This window comes from Eutrigla gurnardus (genome assembly GCF_963514095.1).
Source record: "Eutrigla gurnardus genome assembly, chromosome: 23".
Classification (NCBI taxonomy): Eukaryota; Metazoa; Chordata; class Actinopteri; order Perciformes; family Triglidae; genus Eutrigla; species Eutrigla gurnardus.
The window spans coordinates 15,991,760-16,004,145 of record NC_139934.1 but is presented as its reverse complement, the minus strand read 5'-3'; the positions used below and the strand labels follow the sequence as shown (position 1 = coordinate 16,004,145).

The 12,386-nt window shown below is 44.0% G+C and overlaps 1 protein-coding gene across 2 annotated transcripts in view; it reads right to left on the bottom strand.

The window, feature by feature from the left end:
* Positions 1 to 12,386, bottom strand: part of LOC311008589 (neuroligin-2-like) — a 217,323-nt gene that overhangs the window by 45,909 nt on the left and 159,028 nt on the right. For both annotated transcript variants that reach the window (XM_084002315.1, XM_084002314.1), the window contains one exon: positions 2,100 to 2,285. In XM_084002315.1, coding sequence (XP_083858441.1) covers positions 2,100 to 2,285 — 186 coding nt within the window. The remainder of the gene's footprint in view (positions 1 to 2,099; positions 2,286 to 12,386) is intronic.

Genomic DNA, 12,386 nt, shown 5'->3' with positions numbered 1-12,386 from the left:
CTCACTATCTACTATATGGGGAGTTTGACATGTTGCAGTGCTGTCCGACCTCACTGAGCATTATTTACCATCATCATGCTTTGCATTGAATGAAAGATGACAGATGGATGAGAGAGCGGGCCGAGTGATTGAGACAAATCATGAGTAGTGGCACATTTTAGATATAATTTGAGCAGAGCATCATAACACAGACGGTCACGGATTTATCAATTTGGGAAAATATACTCAGTGCCTCCACAATGACAACAGGAGCAGATACAGCTCTTTTGTCCTTACCTTTCACAATAAAAGCCCTAGATATATACCTCACTGTTAACAAGGTAACTCGAGTGTATGTATTTTTAATCCAAAAAAGGCTGGTATTCATCATGGATGGTCCACCAGCCGCTGTCGATGTGGCACATCTTAATTGTGGGACAGCAGTGATGTAATTAATGTCGCAAAGAAAATGACCTGAGTAGGTTCCCTGAGGCGTCCCCATTAAGGTTAACGCAGTTAGCTCTGTCAGCACAGCTGTTTTTTGAACACGTAAGCTACTAGCTGCAGGTTCAGCCATGTTGAGGCAACAGATATGCTCTGAATTTCAAGTTTAGCACCCTTTTATGCACGGACAACACAGTGGAACCAGACCTCTATTCCCAAAATATTCAGTATGCTTCAGATATGCGAATAATGTGGCATTTTTTTTCCAAATTTTTGATTCCAATGCACAGTAAACATTTAAAAAACAAGGAAACAAATTTTGTGTGAAACAGTTATCATGATATAAATCTAGTCTTGGGAGGTTTCTACTGCGAGGTGGCAATAAGGGAGAACAGGCTGGGTGTGCCGGGACAATATGAAGGGTGAGTAGACAGCAGTGTAATTACAGAGGCTGTGTTAAATGGAGACGGTGACATGGCAGCCGTGCACAGATGCTCACAGAAGCTTTGATGACACATATTTGTTCTTAAGGCAGAGAATGAGTCAAAGTTAGAGCCGCGTCAGACACACAAACACAGAGCGGTGATGGAAACAGATGTGCGGCTGTGTGAACACGCTCTCTCTAATGTAATAATACGTTTGTGTGTGTGTGTGTGTGTGTGTGAGAGAGAGAACATGAATACAGGAGAGAGATATCGACGGAGAGCCCTCGAGCGGCGTACAGAACAGAGGAGTTACGATTGGAGGAGGACAGCGCCGGGAACAGCATGATCAAAGGCGGCGAGTGCGTGACCATTTGGCTGCGGGTTGTCAGGCACACTGATCTCAATTCAGATCAAAGCCGATTGGTCCACAGGCCGCTCACTCGTGGAGGTTCAATGTTAACACTTAGCCCTCGGGGTGTGTTGTTGGTAATGGGGAGCATGAGGTCAGATGGATGTAGGTTTTTTTTTTTTTTGTTTGACGGAGGGAGAGCCTCTCTGCTGCAGAGCAGCGGACCGTTCACAGAGCCAGGAGCGCTCGCCAAGTCAGGTAATGTGGGGAAATGTTGGAGCTCCAGTTTTATTTATCCTCCATAGACATGAACCACGTCACCTGGATCAAACCTGGACGTGCGTTTTAGCCACGTGGCTGCTTCAATTATTCAGTTCAGCAGACAAGCAGTGTTTTCCTTTGGGGATAGAAGTGTCAAGCAAACATCACAGGACTCACTGACTTTCTATCTGACCACATGGGTATAGCAGGGCCTTGCTGCTAGATCACATTTACGTGGGTCATCAAATAGCCCAAGACCAAATCAAGGTGCACATGTACCATATTGAACGCAAGTAATTCCAGAAAGAAATAGCAGAACAGAGTCTGAAAGGTGGAATAGGACGTGCAGGTGTGCATCGCCATCTGTTTCCAGCAAATATATGGAACAAACACTCAGAGATGGTTTGTAAATATGCACTGTGGCTATTCAGGGATTAACGAGGAATGATCTACGCCGAGGACGAAAACATCAATGTCAACAACCTATTTGTCAAACACGTGTGGGGAAAGAGTCACTCACAGGGCTGGAACAGGCTATTACCAATCTCAAAAAAACAAAAATATCATGATATTCCAGGAACCCCATAACCCATGGGAATATTCTGCTTGAAAACAAACAAACAACACAATCCAACAATTACCCTCCGAGTGGTGCGAGAGGATGAGGAGGTTGACGCAGGACGCCCCAGCTCCGGAGCCGAAGATGGTGATCCTCTCCGGGTCTCCGCCGAAGTGGCCGATGTTCTCGTTGAGCCAACGCAAGGCCTGGATCTGGTCCAGGAGGCCGTAGTTCCCCTTAGCGGACTGATCACCGGTACTGAGGAAGCCTGGGAATTTGTGTAAAGGAAGATGTAGGAAGAAGGTGAGGGAGGATATTTAAGGGAGGAGAGGGACAAGGACAGGTGGGAACGAGCAAAGAAAGGAAGTAGAGAAGGAGAGAAGAGGGAGACAAGATGAGTATCAATACATTTAGTGTTTAGTAGTGATGTCCAAATGAAGCTTCGTGAGGCATTTTCTTTATTTTCTGAGGCCAATAGATGGCGCTCTCTGTTCAACAAAGGGTTGAAGGCCGATATATTTCCATTGCGTTCAACCCTTTGTTGAACAGAGAGCGCCATCTATTGGGCTCAGAAAATAAAGAAAATGCTTCACGAAGCTTCATTTGGACATCACTAGTATTTAGTACTTGTTCCCCTAAATCAGCTTCTGACTGAGAGGGAATTGCATGATAAGTGTGTTTAGGTGTGTGTGTGTGTGTGTGTGTGTGTGTGTGTGTGTGTGTGTGTGTGTGTGTGTGTGTGTGTAACGCCATCACTGATCAACAAGGAGTGACAGACAGCACAGAGAAAGCAAAGGGAGTGAGAGATGAAATTGCTTTTTCAGCTCCTCTCCTAATGACGCTGACTCTGTCTAAGGGCACTGAAGAGGGACTTTTACACAAAGCCACTTACAGTTCAGCAGCCAGCACGGACGTCTTTCCTTTTATATTCACAAACAACTATTCTTCATCAATATTGTAATGGCATTGAGAAAAGAAACAGTAGAAACTTTATAAAAATAAATACATTTACTTGACGCAGTATAAAATGCACACGTGTCCCTTATCTAACTTAGTCACCAGGGAGTCATGGCACAGTGTGAAACTGCAGCAGCTCAATGGAATTCAGCCATCATTCACTTTCCCACAGTGACAAGTCAAACTGTCTCCAGGAAAAAGCTTTCTGTTTAAGAATATGATATGACACCTCTTGTCACAAACCATGAAACTTTATTATTTCTTACTTTCTTAATATTTCTTATTAAGGCATTACAAACTGGGGCATGTCAAATAAACTACACAAAAATGTGAAATACTCACCTGCATATATTTCGTGTCAAGACTTCTTACTAGCCTAAAGGCATTTTTCACAAATTTGAACCAAATTTCAAGAAAATTGGCAAAAGAAGCCACAGTAGCAGCCTCAGTAATCAACAGACTTGCAGCCACACATACTCTAGGGTAGAGAAATCAGAATATAGTGAGAGACGGTTGACTCTGGTACGTTTATGGGATTTATTGAAAATATAAACAATTTTAAAACAATTATGAACTTTGCCAGGCTTGTCCTTCAAGACTTTAACATTACAAAATATCAAAAGAAATAAAGGAAAAGATGAATCCATTGAGAAATGTCCTGCATAATGCAGATGCTCAATCATACCTACTCTGAAGATCTGTACATGCAGCATTGTTAGCACTTTCATTAATTGTTCAATACCTTGTCTGATCTAATTGACTATAATGTGGTCAAATTCTCTATTGTAGCAATTGTTGTTTCATGGGTTTACGAGTACGTTTATTCTAAGACGGATGTTTTTCTGTTGTTAGCTGACATTTGCCTCTCATGATTACTGCTGAGTGTCTTCGATTGTTCCACCAAATACCTAAATCTTTTCTATTTAAGTGCCCATTAACTGGCAGCCTCCCTGATCCGTATGGGACTCCTAATTAGAGCTGTGTTAAAGGCAGGTGCACTGAAAGGTTGTGTATCTACAGCAGAGGTTAAACACAAACATACAGTATGTTGTCTTCTCTAGGCGCCTTATTAGTGTTAACAACATCTTTTATCTAGATTTCTAACAACACCCAATACAAAGTCCCAAGCATTTCTCACTTCACTGCACAGCTGTTCCTTTGTTCAGTGCCATATACATTATTATATTAGGTTAACACCATAGACTGAGTTCGGCATTTTCGCCTTGCCATCTTGGAATCTTTGCAACCAGTGAGGGAAAACAACCATATTTGGACGTAGTGGAGGAGCGACGGGTGGATCTGAAGAACACAAGCAGCAGAGCAGCAACCTGACTGGATCTGGATCCATCTGGATTCTGGTGTGTAGCTTTATAAATGAAGGTGAACTTTACAGCTCAGTGTTAAAGTCATCTCAGTAGCTAACTGCATTGGTAGCGACCTGTCAATCACAACCTAGCCCCGCCCTAAAGTATACCCTGCTTTGTCATGTATTTAACTCTAAATGGACCATAATGTACTAAATGGACATCATGCTGGATTGAAGAAGACTTGAAACTATATATTCCATAAACTCATGTTTACAATGTTTACTGAGGTAATAAATCAAGATAGAATTAGAGTAATTTTCTCATAGACTTCCATACAATGTGACAAATGTTTCGCCCCCTGATGGCCAATAGAGATAATGCAAGTTTCAGGTACTTCAGAATTGGCTTCACTTTTCAGAACTGGAGGTTGCCCAATGATTTGAATTTAAGTGCAGGTTCTCTGAAGATTGTCAAATCACATTTGATTCCAAACCACTTTCTGCCTGTAGTATGCTACACTTATGGTAAGGGCTTATAACTGAAGCTCAAAATATTACCAAATCATCTCTCTCTTCATCCTGCAAGTGCAACCAAAATCAATCATTTATCGTCTGAGGCGATCCATAAAAAACAACAGGGATCAAAGCACCAAACACTAAGCACCTCCTGCATTTACCGGCCTTTGTGCTGCGCTTTAAACGCCACCAATGCACCCAAATATGCTGCACGTCTGAGTGCATTAATTAAGCCGAGCACAAACACGTGGAAAGCAAGCTGACTAATGTCCTGCTGTAATCACCATGATATATTAAACATAACCAATTATGCTTATGAGATCATTAATTCAACTAATTAATGAAATATGATGCAACGTTTCCTGCACACAATACAGGGCCAGTCTTCACGTAAAGCACTGAAACCAGCTTTTCATCATTATCGTAACTCACGAGGCAAGCCCGGTGGGACTTTAACTACAGATGTCTGATGTGGACTACACAGAGCCAGCGGACACCAAAGATCCTATACCGTTATCTTGTTACAGCGCCTTCATGCTGCGTCCATCTAACTGTGAGTCCGTGTACGACAGCGGGCCACTTCACCCGTCCTCCTCTCCCTCTATAATCTGATAAAAGAGTTGAAAAAGAAAAGGAAAAAAGCCAGAGAGGAGCTGGTTAAAACGTGAGATGAAAGCGCGGCTCTGCATGAATAGCCTTTAAAATGGTGGTGGTAAGGAACGCTGGTGAGAGGAGGTAAGGGAGGGAGGGAGGGAGAGTAAAGGAGAAGGAGACAAGGATAGTGGGTGTTCTGTGAGTCCCGGATAGAGGCGCAGTGTTTCATCTGCCTCCAAGACACCAGGGGTTGGCATGCCCCCCCCTCACACACACACACACACACACACACACACACACACACACACACACACACACACACACACACACACACACACACACACAGGGACACTGATCAAAGGCTGACACTTCAGAGAAGACTGCCTCTTTTTCTCCCTTCCACACACACACAATCAGACGCACACTACACGGACTACAATAATGCAAAATACATACTCTCATCTCTTCTGTCTCCGTCGCACATGTAAACACACACACACAAAGCCTATGTTCAATCAGTGGAGCACGCGGGCGCCCACACACACATCGGAGCATTTTGACCAATCGTTTCTGTGCATCTGATCCCACAGTCACAATGAGGCGGCGACGAGCCCTTTTATGTGCCCTCAGAGAGCCGCGGCGTTGAGCTTGTAGGGCCAATATGCTTGCAGCGGGTTCCTTGTGCATGCAGTTGTACCTGTCACGATGATTTGTGTGTGTGCGCGGAGGTGCGTGCATCTGTGACTCTGGGTGCAGCCATACATATGATTATGATTTGTGTGTGAACGCCGTGGCTGCCGGATGACAAACGGTGCTCCTAACACGCTATGTCTCGTGTGAATTCATTGTTAGAGGTTGACATGGCTGTGTGTGTGTGTGTGTGTGTGTGTGTGTGTTCTTGGCTGCATAGTAATTATTGTCTATCAGAGGAGAGTGTGTGTTGTCCGGAGAAATGAACAGATGTGGGCGGCTCGAAGCATCTGAATAATGGATAGGTCCCACACACACACACACACACACACGCGCACACACCTCAGATCCTGCCCGGTTGTTTCGAGGGCGATGAAAGCCGCCCGCCTGTTAGACGGGCTGCACGTTTGCAGATGGAATCTAAGTGTATTATTGTATTATTATTATTATTATTATTGATTGCAATTACTGCAGGTACCTCACTGTTTATGGCTCTGCTGCCAAAGTTGGACCTCGCTCATCATCCCGCCCCCACGCTGACGCTGACGCCAGGAAGGGGAAGAAGGTTTTGAAAGTGCGAGAGAAAGGGAAAAGGAGACCCCCCCCCCCCCCCCCCACAGAGAGGCTTCCTTTCCACAAACACCACTCCGGCTTAGACAAAGCGATCGGCCTTGGCTGATTCGCTGCGCTCTTCTCCCTCTTTCTCATTGTGCTCTTTCTCTCTCCAAAGTTGTTATTACTATTGCCTGCCAGTGACGACAAAATTATCTGTGAAATGATTCTGATTTCACGGCCTCCTACTGGGCAGGACCCTTCCTAGTGCATCCGTGTGTGTGGATATGCTTAATGTACTAAAACCTTCCATGAGCAGAAACAACAACGGCATTTTCCCAAATCTCTGCCTCAATCTAGTTCCCATATTGCTGTTCTTTTCCTCTCTACACTGTCTTCCACATTTTATTCTCATCTATCTCCTTCTGCAGCGGTCCCCTCGGACTTAGCCGAGGAATCTGCAGCAGCGGGGTCCCACAATTAGTGAAGTGAGGCTGCATCCTCTCAGTTTAAAAGTTAGAAGACGATTGTGAAACGAAAGCCTAATTTTTACACGATTTCTTGTTCTGCATTTTAACTCCATGGTTGTTTTCATTGTTGGACGATGAGTCCGTCATCCAAGCAACAGATTCAAATATATTTCTCTTTCTCCTAATGCTGCATCGGAGCTTCGAGTTCAGCATGTTCGCCCTCTCTATCTTGGATTTTTGCAGCCAGTGAAGGAAGTGACCGTGATTGGTCTGCGGAGGAGCGACGGGTGGATCTGATGAACACAAGCAGCAGAGCGGCACCCTTTCTGGATCTGGATCCATGTGGATTCTGGTGTGAACAAACACCAAGGTTAGTTCTATATTTCAAAGTCAAATTTACAGATAGGTGATTGCTAGTTGCACTGGTATCGTGGTTGCGATGGGAGAGGCAAACTGTTAATCACAAGGTTGGCATGCGTAGTGCAACCTTCCTATTACCACCAGGTGCTGCTAAATCAACACGGACTGAAGTCTTGAGCAATACAACTGTAAAGGAAATGCTTCAGCCTTTAAAAATGATCTGCATGTGTTTGTAAAACTTCCCTCTCTCTTTCGCTGATTCTGTTTTTCATGATGCTCCTTCATTTGTTCTTCCCTCATTCATTCTTTCATCTCCCAGGTCCGTTGGTAAACCCTTCCATCTTCAAGGGCTTAGTCTGGGACTAAGGCTGCCAGCTTCTGAAGTCTCGTCCTGTTTGTGTGGTTGTGTGTGTGTGTGTGTGTTTGGAGGTTAGCAAGTTCTCTGTCTGTGGACTTTCAAGCCTTGTCACACTCTCGCTCCCCCTTTAATGAAGTCGTAGGAGTGTGTGTGTGTGTGTGTGTGTGTGTGTGTGTGTGTGTGTGTGTGTGTGTACTTTTGCCCGAGTGTTTTGATGTCGTCTCAGGCTGTGTGTTGTCACACTGTTTGCCTCTGAGTTTGTGTGGTACGACAACACAGAGAGCGAGAGAGAGAGAGAAAGTGTGTGTGTGTGTGTGTGTGTGCGTGTGTGTGTGTGAGTGTGTGTGTGTGTGTGAGAGAGAGAAAGAGAAACCAGGCCAGCTCCCAGCAGAGTATGGGTATGTTTCTCAGAGCCTCAATCTGCACATGCATGTTTATGTATTAGTGTGCGTCTACCATGGAGGAAAGCGATTGCTCTTGTTTTGTTTTTGTTGTTGTCACGGTCCAGTCCAAGTGTGTCAGAGGGATGCAGGAGAGAAAACACACACACACACACACACACAGAGGGGGGATGACAGGAGGGAGAAGGATGAGAGTCTCTGACAAAGACAGAATGAGTCACAAAGGGACAAACACAGTCAGAGGAAGTGAGATGATACATTGTCAGGTGTGCGTGTGTGTGTGTGTGTGTGCGTGCGTGTGTGTGTGTGTCCACAGGGACAAGAAGAAGGGCCAGTATCTATTTCACTCTCCTTCTTTAACTAGAGTCTTTACAGAGTGGCGGTGTGTGTCTATCGATCGGGTTTTGTTGCCCTGTGAACACTTTTACAACCCCAAGGAACAATCGCTCACCTGCCTGATCACACACTCCCATCATGATCCTTTTCATGAGTGTGTGTGTGTGTGTGTGTGTGTGTGTGCGCGCGCTCAGAATTGCAAAACCTTCATCACCCTGGCCTCATTTTTTTTGTATTACTTGTCTCATCTCTTCCTTCCCTGCACAGCTGCTTATCCATCATTGGGCTCTCTTGGGTGTTGTCGTCCCGGGGGGCTTCTATCCAGTCAGAGGGTAATGGCGGGTGAAATAGGGGCGCCATGGGCCAGATCGGACACAACGTATAGCGTAATGTGTGTGGGCGCATGGGTAGCGTTTGTACAAAGCTACAGTAATTGTTTTTAGTTATTGCTGTGTGTGACAGCAGCTGAAAAACACTCGTGTGATGCTTTAAGAAGACGAGAGGGTCATTTATGCCATATGTGGGTGTCGTATATAGCAATGGGACTCAATGTGGCATGAGTGAGAGGCTTTGAGCCATATACTACCATCATTTTTAGTCCACAAGCATTTTGAGTCCTTCTGGGTTGCTGGACTTCCATTAATAGCTGGGTTTGGGTTTTATTTATTTATTGGCTCATTCAGTACTCTGCCACAAGCTGCAAGCATCTCATATTTGGCTTCTGGATGTTAATGTGATCCGTCTCAGGCCTAAAAATACATTTTTCTCAAAAAGTGTTGACAGAGGTTCTGAACTTTATCTAAAATATTATGCGGAAGCAGATATCAAGAAGAAGTCAAAATGAGAAAACATGTTCAGAAGCTCAATGGGGAACTGTGCCACCTTTCATGTGGATGTCCAGTGAGTGTTGGTGGTGAAGTGAAGAACAGTTTTGGTTATTTCAATTGACAGATCCTCTTTGTACTGTTGAGTCTGAGCTGTTCAAAGTGAACGGGGCTCATTTGTCGTTGCCACATACTTCCATTTGTCAAACCACAACTTTGATGGAAGTTGTATGAATGTTTGTTTCGGTTATCAGCACCGTCAATCAGATCAGATAAAAACAGGCCACATAGTTCTGATAAAGCAGAGTTTTTGAGTGTTAAACTTCATAAATACTTCCTCAGGAGGCTTGTTTTTCACTTTAGCTGTGAATGTTAATTATTTTAATCAGTGATATCCAGGTGGTCAAATTTAAAGCAGCAGAAGCAGATATACCCAGACTTTCAGTCATAATCTCATAATCTAATGAGTTACCATTGTTTGGTCAACGCCCACAGAATTGAACGCCATGCTCCCAGTTTGCAACGCTGGTCTTCTGTTATAAATGTATAGTCATCCATAAGTTCCATCCAACTTGTAATAATATTCATCTTGATAAAGTAAATCGGACATGTAGTTGTTGGTGTAGCCGAAACTTTAAAAACTAGTTAAAAGAATTTGGGTAAAAGGTTCAACCAGTCATGTTGCAGTTTACATCTGTTTTATCACTTCATCATTTTGTCCTATGACACATATGCATTCTTGAGTTATAGCCAACAATGTGTTGTATGAGGTCACAGTGACCTTTAACCATCAAGTTCTAATCAGTTCATCCTTGACTCCAGGTGGATGTTTGTGTTTGCAGAAATCCCCTCCAGGCATTTCTAAAACATAATGCCTCCGCCCACAGATGTCGCAGGCGGCGAAGCATCAACAAATTGATTAAAAAAAAAACCAAAAGTGCCAAAATGAGCTCCACCTAACCAGTGTCTTGATCCAACCCGACAATAAAGTGATTATAAAATGCTCCTGACAGTGGAATGAAGGGGGAAAGTGAGAGGTGGAGGAAAACAGAGGGAGGAAAACAAGAGCTAATGAATCCCCAAACTGCTGTCCATTGGTGCTCCAGCAGCAGCTGTGTGGTGGTGAGGATTTACCAAGCAAAATAAACAAAACAGCAAAAATAAATGGATAAACACTCGCTGTGCATCTGTGAGTGTGTGTGAATGTGGCTGTAGCATCTGAGTGTGCTGTGTGTGTGTCTGTCTGAGAATGTTTGTGTGCTCAATTGCCCTTCCCTTCATGTTTTCGCCTCCCACAGCTGCTCTGCTAGTGGAGTGAATGTCTGTTGTGTCTGTGCATCTCTGGGGCTAAAAGTAGACTGTTATTCCACTACGCATTGGCAAAATGCTGCAATTCTTCAAATAGGGCCCATGCTGGGTTGGCCTAGATACTGGAAGACCTTCCTCACGCAGCACTCACTTTGCATGGCACTGAATATAGCAGCGGCATGTTGAGCATTGGTTTTGTTCAACTGGCACCCTCCATGACTTTTTCAGAATCATTTTATTTGAGGATTTTGTCTACATTTATTATTATAATTCTCAGCGTGCATCTTTATAAACATTGAACTGATAGGTTCTGTCATAGGTGCTTAGAAATCAATACTCGTACATTATTATTGAGGGTTAACCCTAACCCTGCACAGGCAGTACCTTTGTTTCTGAAAAGTGAAGCCAAAGCTCAAGTGCCTTAAACTTGCATTATCTCTGCTGGCCATCAGGGGGCAAATCATCTGGTTCCAAACTGAAGTCTGGTTGCATGGGAGTTTGTGAAAAAATGACCATACTTCTCATCTGACTGTGGTTTTTGTGTTTTTATGCATGTTTTACTTCCAGTGAATCTTTGCTGAGTGGTGTTTTTAATACATAACTATAGTGTGTTTCCCAATGGCCCTTGAACTGCACACAGACTCTCCCCCTGGCAGCGATTAGCACAATGGATGACGTCAAGATGACTACGTCCACTTTTACAGTCTATGGCTCCGCAGTGGCAGTGGCCTGAATAAGCTCAAAGTAAACAGCAAGGTCAAGGTTTACAAAACCCTCATCAAAACATGTTCAATGGAAGTGGCTCCTTTAGAAAAGCGACTGTATTCATTATTCAGCTGCGATCCTCCTTCTCGATTCACAGGGTCGGCCTCGCGCTGGGGAAGTGTTGCCACTGAGATGCTCCTCTCAGTAATGCTAACGCACCACCTCATAGATGTATTACTCTCTCTGTCTAACACACACACACACACATAGATGTAAACAATCACCCTGTCCATCAAAACTAAAACAACATAACTGATATTTATTGAGATGTCTGATGTTTTCCCCCGATCCATGGCAGTGTAATTAAAATATGCAAATGATACAATAAAATGAATTTCACTCTGCTGGTGACATCGTCACTAATGTTGCATGCCTTCAGTATTGGAAGATAATTGCCAGATAAGGATTTGCATCAACAGTGTGGACGACATGGGCCTGTGTGTGTGTGTGTGTGTGTGTGTGTGTGTGTGTGTGTGTGTGTGTGTGTGTGTGTGTGTGTGTGTGACATAGAGACCTTTCATTAGAAACCTGTCTAACTCATCCCACAGAACACACACGTGGACTCTGCATTTCCAAGCTTTCCTTTACCCTGACCTTCCACTTGCATATCAGATAAACAATATTGGTGAGGAATTGTGCACTATCAACTCGTCCATGTTTGGTGTGCGTTTGTGGAGTAGTGGAGGATTTCAATGGAAACAACTTCGAACCATGGCTGACCAGTAAACCTGACATGGGCCTGCTGAGCCAGAGGGGAATTGTGGGGGAGTTCACTCAATGATACTGCCCACAGATAACCATGTATCTCCAATTTGGAGATTTTCCAGATTAATTTAAAGGATAACTTCTGTGTTTTTCAGCCAGGAGCCTATTTTCCCATGTCACATTCGGAGACAACCATTGTTTTGATTCTTCCAGTATTGAGCGAGAAA